The sequence below is a fragment of the Callorhinchus milii genome, unplaced genomic scaffold, assembly GCF_018977255.1.
Source record: "Callorhinchus milii isolate IMCB2004 unplaced genomic scaffold, IMCB_Cmil_1.0 Scaffold6, whole genome shotgun sequence".
In the NCBI taxonomy this organism is placed as follows: Eukaryota; Metazoa; Chordata; class Chondrichthyes; order Chimaeriformes; family Callorhinchidae; genus Callorhinchus; species Callorhinchus milii.
In genome coordinates this window covers 7,889,603-7,903,487 of record NW_024704747.1, presented here as the reverse complement: position 1 = coordinate 7,903,487, position 13,885 = coordinate 7,889,603, and the positions used below count along the sequence as shown (strand labels likewise).

Genomic DNA, 13,885 nt, shown 5'->3' with positions numbered 1-13,885 from the left:
AGGGATGGGGAGAGATCTTTAGACCCAGAGTGTTCTGAGCAACAACAACAATTACATTCATGTAGTGCCTTTCGCATTGGGAGGATGTCCCAAGGTGCTGCTTGAACCACAAGGACCTTGGCATCTCTCACCTTGGCAGTGATTTTACAACTTAGCAAAAGGAATACTAATGTCAGATTCTAAAGACACCAAAGCTGTGAGAAGCACCTCAGTGGCCACTCCCAAATATAGACTAGATCGTGATCTAAAAATGCTCTGAATAAACTCTCACGAGTTTCCCCGTATTGCTCTGAAAACTATTGGTCTGTTTATTTATCAGTAAAAAAAGGAAGAGAAAGCTCTGATTCACCAAACCTTTACTTCAGTGATCTCACTCCAACCGAACTCATGACAATTTTATTTATTGTGATAGGCAATGTTATAAATGGAAACTAAAGCAAACATAGATAAAAAGGGGAAGTCATTTGAAAAAAATTGTTTTTTTGGTAACTTTCTTGAAACTTTCCCTTGGGTATCATTCTATATCTAAGAAGTGGGCAGACAGCATGCCCTCTAAGTCTATGTCATAGCCAATCTTCAATCACATGCTGGGAGATGCATAAGCCTCTCTAGTATTCCCTTGTGGTGAAGACAATAGCGATCTATTCTCATCAATACTTCTCTCTGTCAAATCTGCGCCTGCCCGAACTGCACATTATTTAATGCTTTGCAAAACCCTCTGCTAAATTACTTAAAAGTTATGAGCCACCACCAGCCTGGAAAGTTCTGACTGAAAAATGTTCTGTAAAGATGTGAATTTACTGCCAAAAAAATGTCTTCATGTAAGCAATAATTAGCATGAAGAAAATCCCTGTATTATTGCAATACGTTCCCTTAGCAAAAAATTCCAATGTTATTTTGACTATGACGTACGTCTTCTGCATACCTGCTTACTCCCCTCCTACCTGCTTACCCACTATCTGTTGCCTCCAACTGGCTTCAGACTCCCGCTTGTCCCTCGTGTCCTCTGTTCCACCATTGGTGGTCGTGCTTTCAGCCACTATGCCCTGAACTCTGGAACATTCTCCCGCTATCTCTCTGCCTTGCCCCCTCCTTCCCCATCTTCAGATTGTTCCTGAAGACCTTCCTCTTTAACCAAGCGTACGGTCACATTCTCACACCCCCAGCTCAGCATAATGCTCGCCAGAGTCAAGCACTCCGGGATGCTACTTTGTGTGATGGACTCTATATACTTGCAAGTGTTTTTGTTGTGTAAGCAGGTATCTTACCCATGCAGCAGATGTAACATCAAGCTTTCTTCTTGCGGTCAATCAACATTGGCACAATCAATCTAGAAATAAATAACAATCACATACTGTTATTTTTTAATCTTATCACTGCAAAACAATGCATTTTCCCCAACATTTCTTTTCATGAACCCGCTATTTTGCTAAATAGTCCTGAATTAAAAATTCAAAGTGTAATGGAGCGTTAAATTGTATTTTGTTAAATAATCTTTGTTAGCCCAAATAGTGCAGTGTTGGTTGCATAAAAAAATTCCATGTAATTTAATTTACATGAATTGATGGTGTGAACAGCAGAAGGTTAAGGAGGGAAATGACTGGGAATAGCCATGCAGCAATAGAGATTGAATAGGAAAGCAACGGGAAAGCAAAGTCCATGGGAAAGCAACAGAGCTACAAAGGAATATACTGCAAGAACTACTGAAATAATAATAATAATAATCCTTGTATTTGATATAGCGCTTTTCACGTCGGGAGGACGTCCCAAAGCGCTTCACAGAACACACTGTAAAGTGAATTGACTGTATATTTGTGGGCGAACGCGGCAGCCAATTGCGCACAGCAATGTCCCACAAATGGAGTCCTGTAGCTCAGTGGTTAGAGCACTCGCTTTGTAAGTGAGAGACCTGAGTTCAATTCCAGGCAGAGGGCGAAACCTTGGGCAAGTTTCCTTACTCCATACGCCTAATAATAATCCCTCCAAAACCAAAAACAATAATGAATTGGTCATTTTCAATCTACGACTGTTTGTGGGACATTGCTGTGCGCAATTGGCTGCCGCGTTCGCCCACAAATATACAGTCAATTCACTTTACAGTGTGTTCTGTGAAGCGCTTTGGGACGTCCTCCCGACGTGAAAAGCGCTATATCAAGGTCAAGGATTATTATTATTATAAACAGTCGTAGATTGAAAATGACCAATTTATTATTGGTTTTGGTTTTGGAGGGATTATTATTAGGCGTGTGGAGTAAGGAAACTTGCCCAAGGTTTCGCCCTGCCTGGAATTGAACTCAGGTCTATCGCTTGCAAAGCGAGTGCTCTAACCACTGAGCTACAGGACTCCACATGATTTCATGTTACACAAATTGTGGGAATAATAATCCTTGCATTTGATATCGCGCTTTTCACGTCGGGAGGACGTCCCAAAGCGCTTCACAGAACGCACTGTAAAGTGAATTGACTGTATATTTGTGGGTGAACGCGGCAGCCAATTGCCCACAGCAATGTCCCACAAACAGTCGTAGATTGAAAATGACCAATTTATTATTGTTTCTGGTTTTGGAGGGATTATTATTAGGCGTGTGGAGTAAGGAAACTTGCTTAGATGAGTATATCTACACTGCAGTTGCATTTAAAACAATGCTTGTAGTAATGTTCATATCCTATGATAACACCTGCATTGTCATCATCAAATTAATTTGTAAGAATCTATATGTGAACTATGAAAATGTGATGGCTCCGTACTTAATTTCCTTCAGTAAATAATAAGTAATGGTGATCATTAATCAATTGCTCCACCATTGATCATAGATTCTAAGTCACAACTTTATTAAATACCTATTATTTTTCTGATTAAAGAAGAAAAATTGTTGTTTTCATTGCAGGAGGATGCCTTTATTATGAATATAGATTTGAATAATGGCAACATTTAAACCTCCCGCATGAGTTTACTAAAAGTAAATTGGCTGTTTCCTAAGGCTCCTATTCAGTAATTAGGCAATGTACAACAAATGTGCTGAGCAGGCTAATCCTGTGCTGTACAGGAATTTTGTAAACCTAAATAATTCCACATTACTGACATTTCACCGTAAAATCCTGATAAGATAGTAAAATCCTGGTAAGTAAATGTGCCATAAATTCCTCTGGAATTCAAATGCACTTCTGCATTAAATTGCCTTGTTCGGCTGTTTGAATGGTGTTTCTAGCATATAATAGTCACACATTACATAATTTTTTATTTATTTGAAGCTAACATTTATTATTTATTTCAAACGAACTAATGTAAGTCCAGTAATGTTAGAAGTTCTAACTTTGGTTTAATCTGAGGAAACTGCAGAAGGTTTCTGGGTGTTGGGTACTGCAGATGGGGTTTGCTGTACTATGGTGTTAAGCACTCCGAGGCGATGTCTGGCGTGAAGGGCGCTATATAAATGCAAGTGGTTATTGTGTTGTACAGGTGGGCTGGCTAGTCTGCATGTTGCAGAGGTTTGAATTCATGTAACAATAATGACTAGTAATAAAATAATAACGAGTAATAAAGGATTAGTGGAGGGAAGCATATGAAAAACTGAAGTCATTTTGTTTGTGCTTGTAACTTCCAAAAGTATGCTGGTTTAAACAAAAAAGCCATAGAAAATGAATTGCTGATAATTGTTCCACGGTTTTGGAGCCGAGAGATGTTACTGTGACACTGGCAAGTTGATGCACTGTTAGTGCATTTACAAAGAGAGCTTTCCATTGCTTCTAAACCCTGCTGTACATAGCCTGAGGGTGCTCCAGATGACACTTGGTGCAAAAATGTTCCATTCTCCAGTACTCACATCTCTCACTATGATGAGTACATAATTCACCTCCACAAAGCAAATACAAATCAATAGAGATATAATTTGTATGTGAAAGCCGTGTAAAAAGCAGTGCAGGGAATGAATACTGTAAGAGTTGACTCCAGCCTCAAATTGAAAATCGGTTTGTGGCTGCTAAATTGAAAGCAAAGTGTGATGCTTTTGATAGCTGTGCCTTTTTCTATAAGTGGAAATGTTATCTCTGAGACATTTTTTCATTTATTCATGCATCAAAACGCCTATTGTAACAGGATATTGCACCAAAATAACTACTTCGAAATGGCTGTATTTAAAGATTAAAAGTGTTTACGTTTTTTTGCAGTTTTTTTAAATGATTGCAGAATGCTGGCAAAAACCTCCCACATGCCCTGAAGGGGGACGTATAAATGTTTCAGAACAAATTATAAATTAAAACAAGAAGAAAAATCAATATCCTGCACTGAAATGAGTCCTTCAGATGACTGGTGTGTCCTGGAGAAACACTTCCTTCCGACTGTTGTAGTCAGCTCTCTGAGCTACATGTCCCTCATGGGAAAATCTTCTGTTTTCAAAAATATATTGATTATTTCCCCGTCTTGGTACTTTTCTTGTTATTTATTAGAATTCTGGTAATGAATTATCACAATAAGATAAAGAGCTTTTAACACTATCACTTTCTTGATTACCTCTACCCCACTCCACAACTCACACATGCGCACTTTGCTATAATCTAAGGGGTTGGGAGACAATATTTTTGCAGAGCAGAGTGAACATAATAGCAGAAATTGCTCTCTGCTTTCTATTTAAGCTTCTCTGCACTGACATCCCCACCATTTCAAATAGGACAAAAGTCAACTCACTAAATCCTCGCACATACATCCACAATACAGCAGGTTGCACAAGAGGAACTCAGGAATGATTGGGGTTCATTTTTTGAAAAACATAATGAAAGCGTGTTGGGATTTTTGTTAATTTAGTGCACGAGCGTGACATAAACTGAACAGCAATTTTTCCGAGTAAGATTAAAAAGTACACATTTTTATTAAAATATAAAATGAAAATAAAATCCAGAAATAAGCAAATGACCCACTGTCACCACAACGTATTGTAATTGCCCTATAATGTTCTCGGCCTGGCTTAACTTTGTGTTTTGTGGGCTGCTCTGCATTGTCTCATGGCTTGTAATCAATGCTTAAATCAAAAAAGATGGACTGCATCTCATTTAATCAGGAACAAGATACATTGGCTGCATTGTGTAGGGAAAAGCTGAGAGAAACTTCTCAATCCTATTTTTCGTATCCCAAACTATATATTATATCCCGTGAGATAATTTCCTCACAAAAAATTATCTAACGATGGTGATATTTTCATATTGTGTATTAAGGGTGCTTGATAGGATGCTTGGGGTTGAAATTATGATCTGTGAACTGTTAAATTCCATAAAACATTTGTTGAACTTTTTGCCCGGTCAATAACTAACCTCATTGACCGATTCATGGATATGAACCCTTCCCCCCTCCAGCTCCATCACATCAGGATGTTGAGCCTGAATCTGGCCACAGCAGGACATTGGAGTTACCAGATTGTAGATTGCATTGTGGGACCCCATGTTTACTCTTGATTATTTTGTTGTGTTTTTACGGTATCTTGCTAACCAGCAGTCCAATGCTTCAGTCCATGGGCAAATCCAATATACATCTGCATAGTTTCAGCCCCAAGCATATATATGTAATATATTTATTATATATAATATATATTTGAATTCAATATTTATTTTAAACTACAGAATTATTCACCTGAATTTACATTCCCATTACTTCAAAAGTTGGGAGACATGACATATCTTTAAGAATCAGTAAATAATGCCTTTAATAGTATTTGATTTTCATGGAAACAATAAGGGTGGGGGGGGAGGCAAAGTTGTATTTCTAAACACATTACACTCCTTAACTAAGAGACTGAATAGTAATGTGTTTAGGAATGTTGTAATCTTAACCCCAGCGTCCCCAACGTGCACAGATATTTTGCATTAAAACTAGGTATTTTAACTTTCAGCTGAATCGATGCATTATCCTACACACTATAAATGGAAATGCTTGTAGAGTTACTGGAGTCTTTCAATCCTTTCTTATTTTCCTGCTTCAAAACCGTTTGGCACAAAAACACTACGATCAGTATTTTATGCAGAGCCCCTTTACAGTGTCAAAGTGTCTTTCTGTCTTGCTCTTTGCACTATAGAATGTCAGATGTTTAGAATTGTGTTCTAATTGTGCTCATGGGATCTGTCTGTGCTGATTTATTATAGGATTCTAAGCAATCTGATAAATGCACACCCTAAAAGGGTTGTATTGAGAAGTCACAGTAAAGAGTCGTGCTGGCCATATTAAAAGCACTGTCCCTTGTGTTTAGTGAAGGAAACATAATGGGGGTGTAAATCAAGGCAACCACCAAGTCTTGGCAGCTAGATAATACCTATTAGCTCCTTGGATTCGATACAGAAGAGGTGTGAGAGACACTGGAGGGTATGATCATTCACACCTTAAATCACTATCAAGCGCAACTGGTTCAGGTGCTAATACACCAGCTATATCATGAATTTCTAATGAGCAGAAGTACTTGAGAGAAAAAAGTAAATTAGGATGTAAAATATTTGATTGCATTTAGATTATTTCCCTTGCAGGGTAACTGGCTTCAGTTTAAAATGCTTTATTTTATTTTTTAGATTTTAAAAGTGTACATTTTTGAACCATATGCTTAATTTAGTACATGGTTATTTTAACTTAAGTATTTTATTGCAATAAATCAAAATAATTTGTATAAGCTTACTGGCTCCTGAAACCATAATCAAAATTTGTGCTTGTACTGGGGAGAGAATTGTGTGTGATAATAATAAATAATAATAATCCTTGCATTTGATGTAGCACCTTGTCACATCTTTTGGACGTCTCAAAGCACTTCACAGAATATACTGTAAAGTGAATTGACGGAATATTTTGTGGGAGAAATGCGGCAAGCAATTGCGCACAGCAGTGTCCCACAAACAGTTATTGATTGAGTGACAAAATTATTTTTTTAAAAGGGATTATTACCCCTGGAAAAGCGACCTGCGGATCGACTAACAACCAGGTTCCTACTTACTGCAAGGTAAACAGAGGTATTCAGGTATTATATACTCAGGTCTAATTTGCAGCAGTTTCAACCTTGTGTTAATTGCAACTTGTAGTTTGGGAAACTTGCAAGTTCACAAATTGGGATTTCCAAGTTGGCAAGATAGGTGGCATCTAAACTAGTTGGCCATTCCACTGACCTCTTTTGGGACATTGCTGTTCTCCAATTGGCTGCTATTTTAGCTACATATATCAAATCCTTTTATTGTTTTAAAAACCTCAATCAAAACCCCTCAACCTTTTAAACTGAAGGGAAGATGCGTCAAATTGAATCTCATTTCAAGATTGATATTTCAGACTAGAAAATGTGTTATGATATCATAGTCACTGTGTGTGTAAATGTCTCTCATATCATCAGCATTTTTATATCACTAAAGATATGACCAATCAGTGCTTATCCTTCTGGCTGGGTGAGAGGGGAGAGAAGCAGGTTTTCTTTGGGGCTATGTTAACTCCGAGGTGACGTAATTGAAAATGGAAGATTAGAATTGAGTGAATCGTCCGTTGAAGCCTTGGTAGTTACATGACTGAACTAAGCAACAGTCCAATGCCCTCTTGATGATTACAAAGATTATGATGAACCAACTATATTGGTTCACTAACAGGACGTAGCAGATTAGTCACTGGGACTTAAAATCTTTTTATTCGGCTACCACTCCAAGCCACAGCTCAGCATGTAGGGAGCTCTCGCTAGACAAGCAGTGGAAAGTATGCCAGTGTTCTACATTGGCAGGCTGCACAGTTTTAGTTGATTAAACTACAGCAGTAACTCTAAGCACATTCTGGACCATGGCTCTTTGCCAACCTGCTATTCAGTTCTGCTTGGTTAGATCAGCGCCTTGGACGTCCTCCCGACGTGAAAGGCGATATACAAATGTAATGTTGTTGTTGTTGTTAGCGGGTTGTGTTCGTTTGGAGAGTGTGTGTCTGTGTGTAGTCTATACCAGATGAAAGAAAAAGTATTCATAGTTTGGTTAGGAGACTTCAACATGGTAGTAATAAATGTGTCAGATACCCAGCTGACCAACAACCCCCCAACCTAAAGTTTCTAATGACATTTTGATACTAATTCTGTTTTATTTGTATGGGTACTTTGTTGCTTTGCTGGAGAGAATATTGTTGGGATGCTCTAAAGAGCAGGGATGGAATGTATTGGAAAAACACTTCTACAATGAGATTGTAGAATTCCTTCTGAGATTGGCTGCTGAGGTCATGATACAGTTGAAATTGATGAAATTATGATTCTTTGCTCCGACACAATTCAGACAATAGCAAAGGATACAGATGTTACAAATCTTTTCTTGCCACCTTGGTTATAATTAACAGTTCCTGAGTAATTGATCATGTAAATTATGCCCTTTGGCATTGATTTTAATGCAGGCTTAACATTTTGTTTTTCTTTCCATTAGTACTTCTGCCCTTTAGTTAAATAGCCAATTATTTCCATTGTGATTGCATGTCAGTTTATCACCAGCAGAACTTTTGATCTAATGCACTGAAACTCTTTATGGCAAACTTTGCAATTGGAGATTGACTACAGAGAGCAAGAAACTTTGCAAATGTTCAGATTCTTGCTCTCCATAGTCAATCTCCAGTTGACCTTTGAAGTACTGTAGTTGGATTTACCACCATACTCCAAATAATGCAAAGTTGCAATTCTACATCAATTTCAGGTTGTACCACACCAACCAGCATTGCTTTAGTTGCATGTTCATAGAGTTTATTTCAGATGGTTGTAAAATGTGCTAACATTTTACTAAAACAGATAAGATGTTTTTATGGTAGGCTCTTTTAATGAACAGTTATATTTAACAGTTAGATTTGTTTTTGAATTAATTATAATCACTACAGTCTGGAACTTTTTCATAGATGTGGATGACATTGAAGAGATCAGGAAAGCAAAATGTTTACAATGCTGTGTGTGTGTGTGTGTGTGTCGGGGTTGTGGGAGGAACTCTTGTTTTAAGTTTCTTCATTTTGTTCTTAAATATTCCAATTATTTAATCAAAGTCTTAACCAATCTGTTTGCTTATAGATTATTTATGCCTTATTTAATTTAACTTCACTTTTACACTATTAATAAATCGTGTGAAAGAGGTTATGTCAAGCAGTATAAAGTAATATAACATTTGTTAAACAGAAATTCCATTTGGTTAGCCCAATATATTCGTACGTTTAGGGATAAACATAATCCTTGACTTTATCACTCATGGTGGGGTCCTGTAGCTTAGTGTTTAGAGCACTAGCCTCGCAAGTGAGAAGACCTGGGTTTGATTCCCGAGCAGGGCGTAACGTCAGACAAGTTTCCTTACTCCACACGCCTGTTTACCTAGCAGTAAGTAGTAACCCAGTTGTTAGTCATTAGCGGATTGATTTTCCCTCAAAAAAAAACTTTTTTTCACTCAATCCACAAGTTTTTGTGGGACACTGTACACAATTGGCTGCTGCGTTTCGCCCACACATATACAGTCAATTCACTTTACAGTATATTCTGTGAAGTGCTTTGAGACCTCTCAAAGACAAGATAAAGCACTATATCAAATGCAAGTATTATTATGGTAAAGACAGTAAATTAACAATAGCAATGTTGCCCAGAATTGTCAATCTGACTACAAATCTTTGAAGATGTTATTACTCCATTTCTTGTTGGTTTCCTTATTCCTTTTGTTCCTTATTAACTATCAAACATTTAAGTAAAACCAAGTTATTTTACTACTGTTTATTTTGTTCACAAATGGTACATGGATCCCTATACAGCTGTAAAATAGTGTAGAAGGTGCAGTTATTGCAAAGCTAAACATGTTTTACATTGAAGAACTGTTATTCTTTCCTAGGTGTGACATGTCAGACGGATGACCAGCATGTAGATATTATTGAATGCCTGAAGATGGCTGGTTACATGCCCAACCAGGTGCAGGAATGTCGAGTACCCTGTCACAATGACTGTTTGTTAACCAACTGGTCCAGGTTCACTTTATGTGCAGCAGGCTGTGGATCAACCCGCAGTAGGAGAAGATCTCTCATAGGTAAGATAAAGCGCTATATCAAATGCAACGATTATAAGGTAATTATTAGTTATTAAAATAATGCAACAGGGTTTGCAAATTTCATTAAGAATAATGATAACTTTGTCGAACATTCTCCCATGCCAGGCCGTATAATTTAATTTTTTCTACTAATTAATTGGATCTGTTATATTAGTACATAGACAAACTGATTAAACCAGAGGTTTGTAAGAACATTACAGAGCTTCACAAGATGGCAATCTATTTTCTGCCTGGAGCTGCATGATTCAGTGTTTCAAATTGCAAAGTTTTATGATAAATCTTGCGCCACATCGGGTCATGTCTTCAGGTCTTATGGCTTCCTTAGGGTTGACTACTGCAGATATTTTGAGAAAGAAACAATGTTGTAATATTGTAAATAAATAGCTTGTGCTGTCAATGTCAATAGATTTTCAAGCAGCTCCAAAGAATGTCTAAGAAGAATACCACACTTTTTTTAATTAGGAAAAAGCAAGAAGCGAGACAAGTGTTTGAAGTATCCACTCGCAGAGACTGAGCCTTGTCCATGTGATAAATTTAGCATTCAGCCACAAAGGAATTTGTCAGATTGCATTCTTCCAGAAAGCAAGGTGGAACTACAACTTGGGATGAAAGTTCAAGGAGACATCAAGCAATGTGGACAGGGTACGCGTTATCAAGCCGTAGCCTGTTATGATCAGAACAAAAATCTGTTGGATCCCTCCCTATGTGGAAGTTCTGGTAAGTAAATTGCATTTAATTTAAGTGAGGGTTTTGATTTTTAAAAATCAGAATTATTTCATTTGGCAAATGATGTAGTTTAATTTTTGAGGAAGGGAACTGATTTACTGTCTTTGTCTTGTGGAGACCTATAGCTCAGCTCGGTGGTTAGGGCACTCGACTCGCAAGCGAGAGGACCTGGGTTTGATTCCTAGGTGGGGCGTAATGTTGGCCAAGTTTCCTTACTCCATACGCCTCTGTTTACCTGGCAGTAATTAGGAACCCGCTTGTTAGTCGATTGGCGTATCACTTTTCTGGGGGTAATAATCCCTTCAAAATAAATAAGTCAATTAAAAAATAATAATTTGGACATTCAATCCACGACTGTGAGACTTCTTGGAGGCATGAAAGGCACAATATAAAATGCACCAATGATTATTATTATTATTATTGTTTGGAAATGAGACGCTTTTTCCACTTTTACATCGACTGAGCAAACTTGGATTAGGAACAAATGCAGATTAAACTTTTTTGATTCTAACAATGTGCTCTAAACACAACTTCGAAAGACTCCCTCCCTCCCTCCCTCCCTCCCTCCCTCCTCTACAACCGACTTTGTCAGTTATTCATGCTAACTAAGCACCAAAACTTGAAGCTTCAAGAGGAAAATAATGTATTTGATTGGATATAGTCTCATAAGAGGTTGGGATCTCCTAACCGCCTATCAACCTGCCCGCTCCCTCCACTCACCAGGCTGCGGCTTGCTTCTCGTCCCCCACCTCACCCGTCCCACCGATGGCAGGTGGGCCTTCTGCTACTCTGCTCTCACCCTCTGGAACTCCATCCCGCAGTCCCTCTGCCTTGCCCCCTCATTCAAGACCTATCTCAAGACCCTCCTTATGTCACCCTCCTTACCCCACTCTTCTCCACCCTGCCTGATCCCGACCCTGAGCTCGGGTCCGAAACACTGATTGTCCAGCGCCTTGGGACATCCTCGTGACATGAAAGGCACTATACAAATCCCAATGAACTATGAACTAGAACTACACTGTAAATTCAAGTGTGTTTTTGTGGGTGACTTGGCAGCCAATTTTCATAGCAATGTCCCATAAACAGTCACAAAGTGAATGAACAATATTTATTTGGGGGATTGTTGGCCAAGACCCCAGGAAAAACTCCTTTTCAGAGAGTGCAATGGGATCATTAAAGTTCACCTGAGCAGGCAGATGGGTCTCAGTTTAACTTCTTATCTGAAGGATGGTATCTCCAAAAGTCCCAACGTGGGGCTTGAACCCACAACCTTCTGACTTGGAGGCGAGAGTGCTACCTATTGAGCCAGCTATTGGTATAAATCAAATTCCAAGTTGATCTTTTAAAATAAATTCAGAATATTTTAGCATTATGCACATTGTACTCTTTCAATACAATAGTTATTTTAACATTTGTTTGAGTTTAGATTACTTGTATGACAGTAACAGAGTGACCCATTTTATATAACCACATATGAATCACTAACAAGCTTAGTTTGTTTTATTTGTGATGACATCTTTTAATAATGGTAACAGCAGGAGTTCAGATGAAATAATTGTTGCTTGCTATGAATTAAGATTAAATTCACTTCAAAATGAATAAGAAAAACTCTTGTGGAAGCTAATAACAGAAGTTTAAATCACTAGATTCACTATATTTTTTAATTTTTCAAATCAGGATATGTTGAACAGACTTGCATTCTACCTTGTCCGTCGGATTGTAAGCTAAGTGACTGGTCAAACTGGTCAATGTGCAGCAAAACATGTGGAAGTGGGATCCGGGTCAGGTCCAAATGGCTACGGGAGAAACCGTATAATGGAGGTCGACTATGCCCCAAGCTAGATATAAAAAATCAGGTGAGGTGTACCAAGTAACCAATGCAATGAAGAACCATTTGGTGATCTGTCCATTTTTCCTTTTAATTTGTTTTAAGCATAAATCAACAAATTTACATCCGTTAACTAATAACAGAGACTAAATCAGCCTGTATTGCTCATTGTAATGGCATTGTGATTTGCCAGTATGTTTTGATTCTGCTAAATGCACATTTGAACATTGGAATCATTGTAAGCTTGATTCGTTCAATGCTTGATTTATTGAGGTGCTTTTCTCAATTTATTTCCGTTTAATACTGGAACTCTCCCTTTTGCTTTCACTGGGGTTGGGGAAAAAAGTGATCGTTGGGAAAACAGCAGCGTAAATGACACCTTGCACCGGAAAAGACATCTTGGTATGTAAAGTAGGTAACCCTATGTATATCATGCCACCTGTGCAGCCATAGCTCTGACCATAGATCTTGTCTGAACTAAGATGGGGAATAGAGGGGCACAGGAGAGAGAATAAGAGGGGCGAGGCACATTGTGGTGTATAAACATCAACACAGACTAGTTGTGCTGATTGGCCTGTTCATGTCCTCTTTCATTCTATGCAATTCTAGTTAATTCTAAGATCTTGTGCGTTGCATGATGCACATGGGATTCCCTGAAGGACATGCATTTAGTGTCCTGAAGGGGTTTTTTTGCTCTCATTTTCCTGATGAGTGCTCTTTCAACCCCAAATCATCATATGTTTCGGCTCATTTTAGAACATTCAGCCAAGTGGTGTGGAGAACTTCAGTAGAACGTATATATTGCTGGGAAGACAAAAGCTTCAATCACCTTTCCGATTCATCTCACTGAACCTAGTATATCTCATTACACGTACGATTTGTGAATTGGATTTAAGTAATTCAATTTAAGTTCCCCGTTGGCTCAGTGGCTGAATGCACCACCTTGTGTGATACAGGTTCTTACTGGTCAGGAAGATCCCTGGCGACAAGTGATCAGGGCACTTGAAGTAGCCTCTGCTCGGGAGGGCAAAAAATCAGTCAGCCAAGGTGCTTGTTTTGATTATATATGATTGAATAATTTGCTGGCTGGCATTCACTGTCTAGGGTCACACATAAAACATATGGGCATTTGAGTGTTTCCAAGGTTCTCTGGTATCTGTAGAACTGTACCCCCACATGAGTCATTGCAATCCAGTGAAGTAGAAGGAAAACTGATGAAATGGTAGCAGGGAACAATTTTAATTGGCACTTGATATTCATAGACTGAGTATCTTGATTGCATACACACATAGA

The 13,885-nt window shown here is 38.3% G+C and overlaps 1 protein-coding gene across 1 annotated transcript in view; it reads left to right on the top strand.

The window, feature by feature from the left end:
- The window catches only part of thsd7ba (thrombospondin, type I, domain containing 7Ba), a 180,901-nt gene that overhangs the window by 94,311 nt on the left and 72,705 nt on the right, over nucleotides 1-13,885 (top strand). The window contains exons 11-13 of the mRNA XM_042336209.1: nucleotides 9,826-10,017; nucleotides 10,501-10,755; nucleotides 12,442-12,620. Of these exons, the coding sequence (XP_042192143.1) occupies nucleotides 9,826-10,017; nucleotides 10,501-10,755; nucleotides 12,442-12,620 (626 nt within the window). The remainder of the gene's footprint in view (nucleotides 1-9,825; nucleotides 10,018-10,500; nucleotides 10,756-12,441; nucleotides 12,621-13,885) is intronic.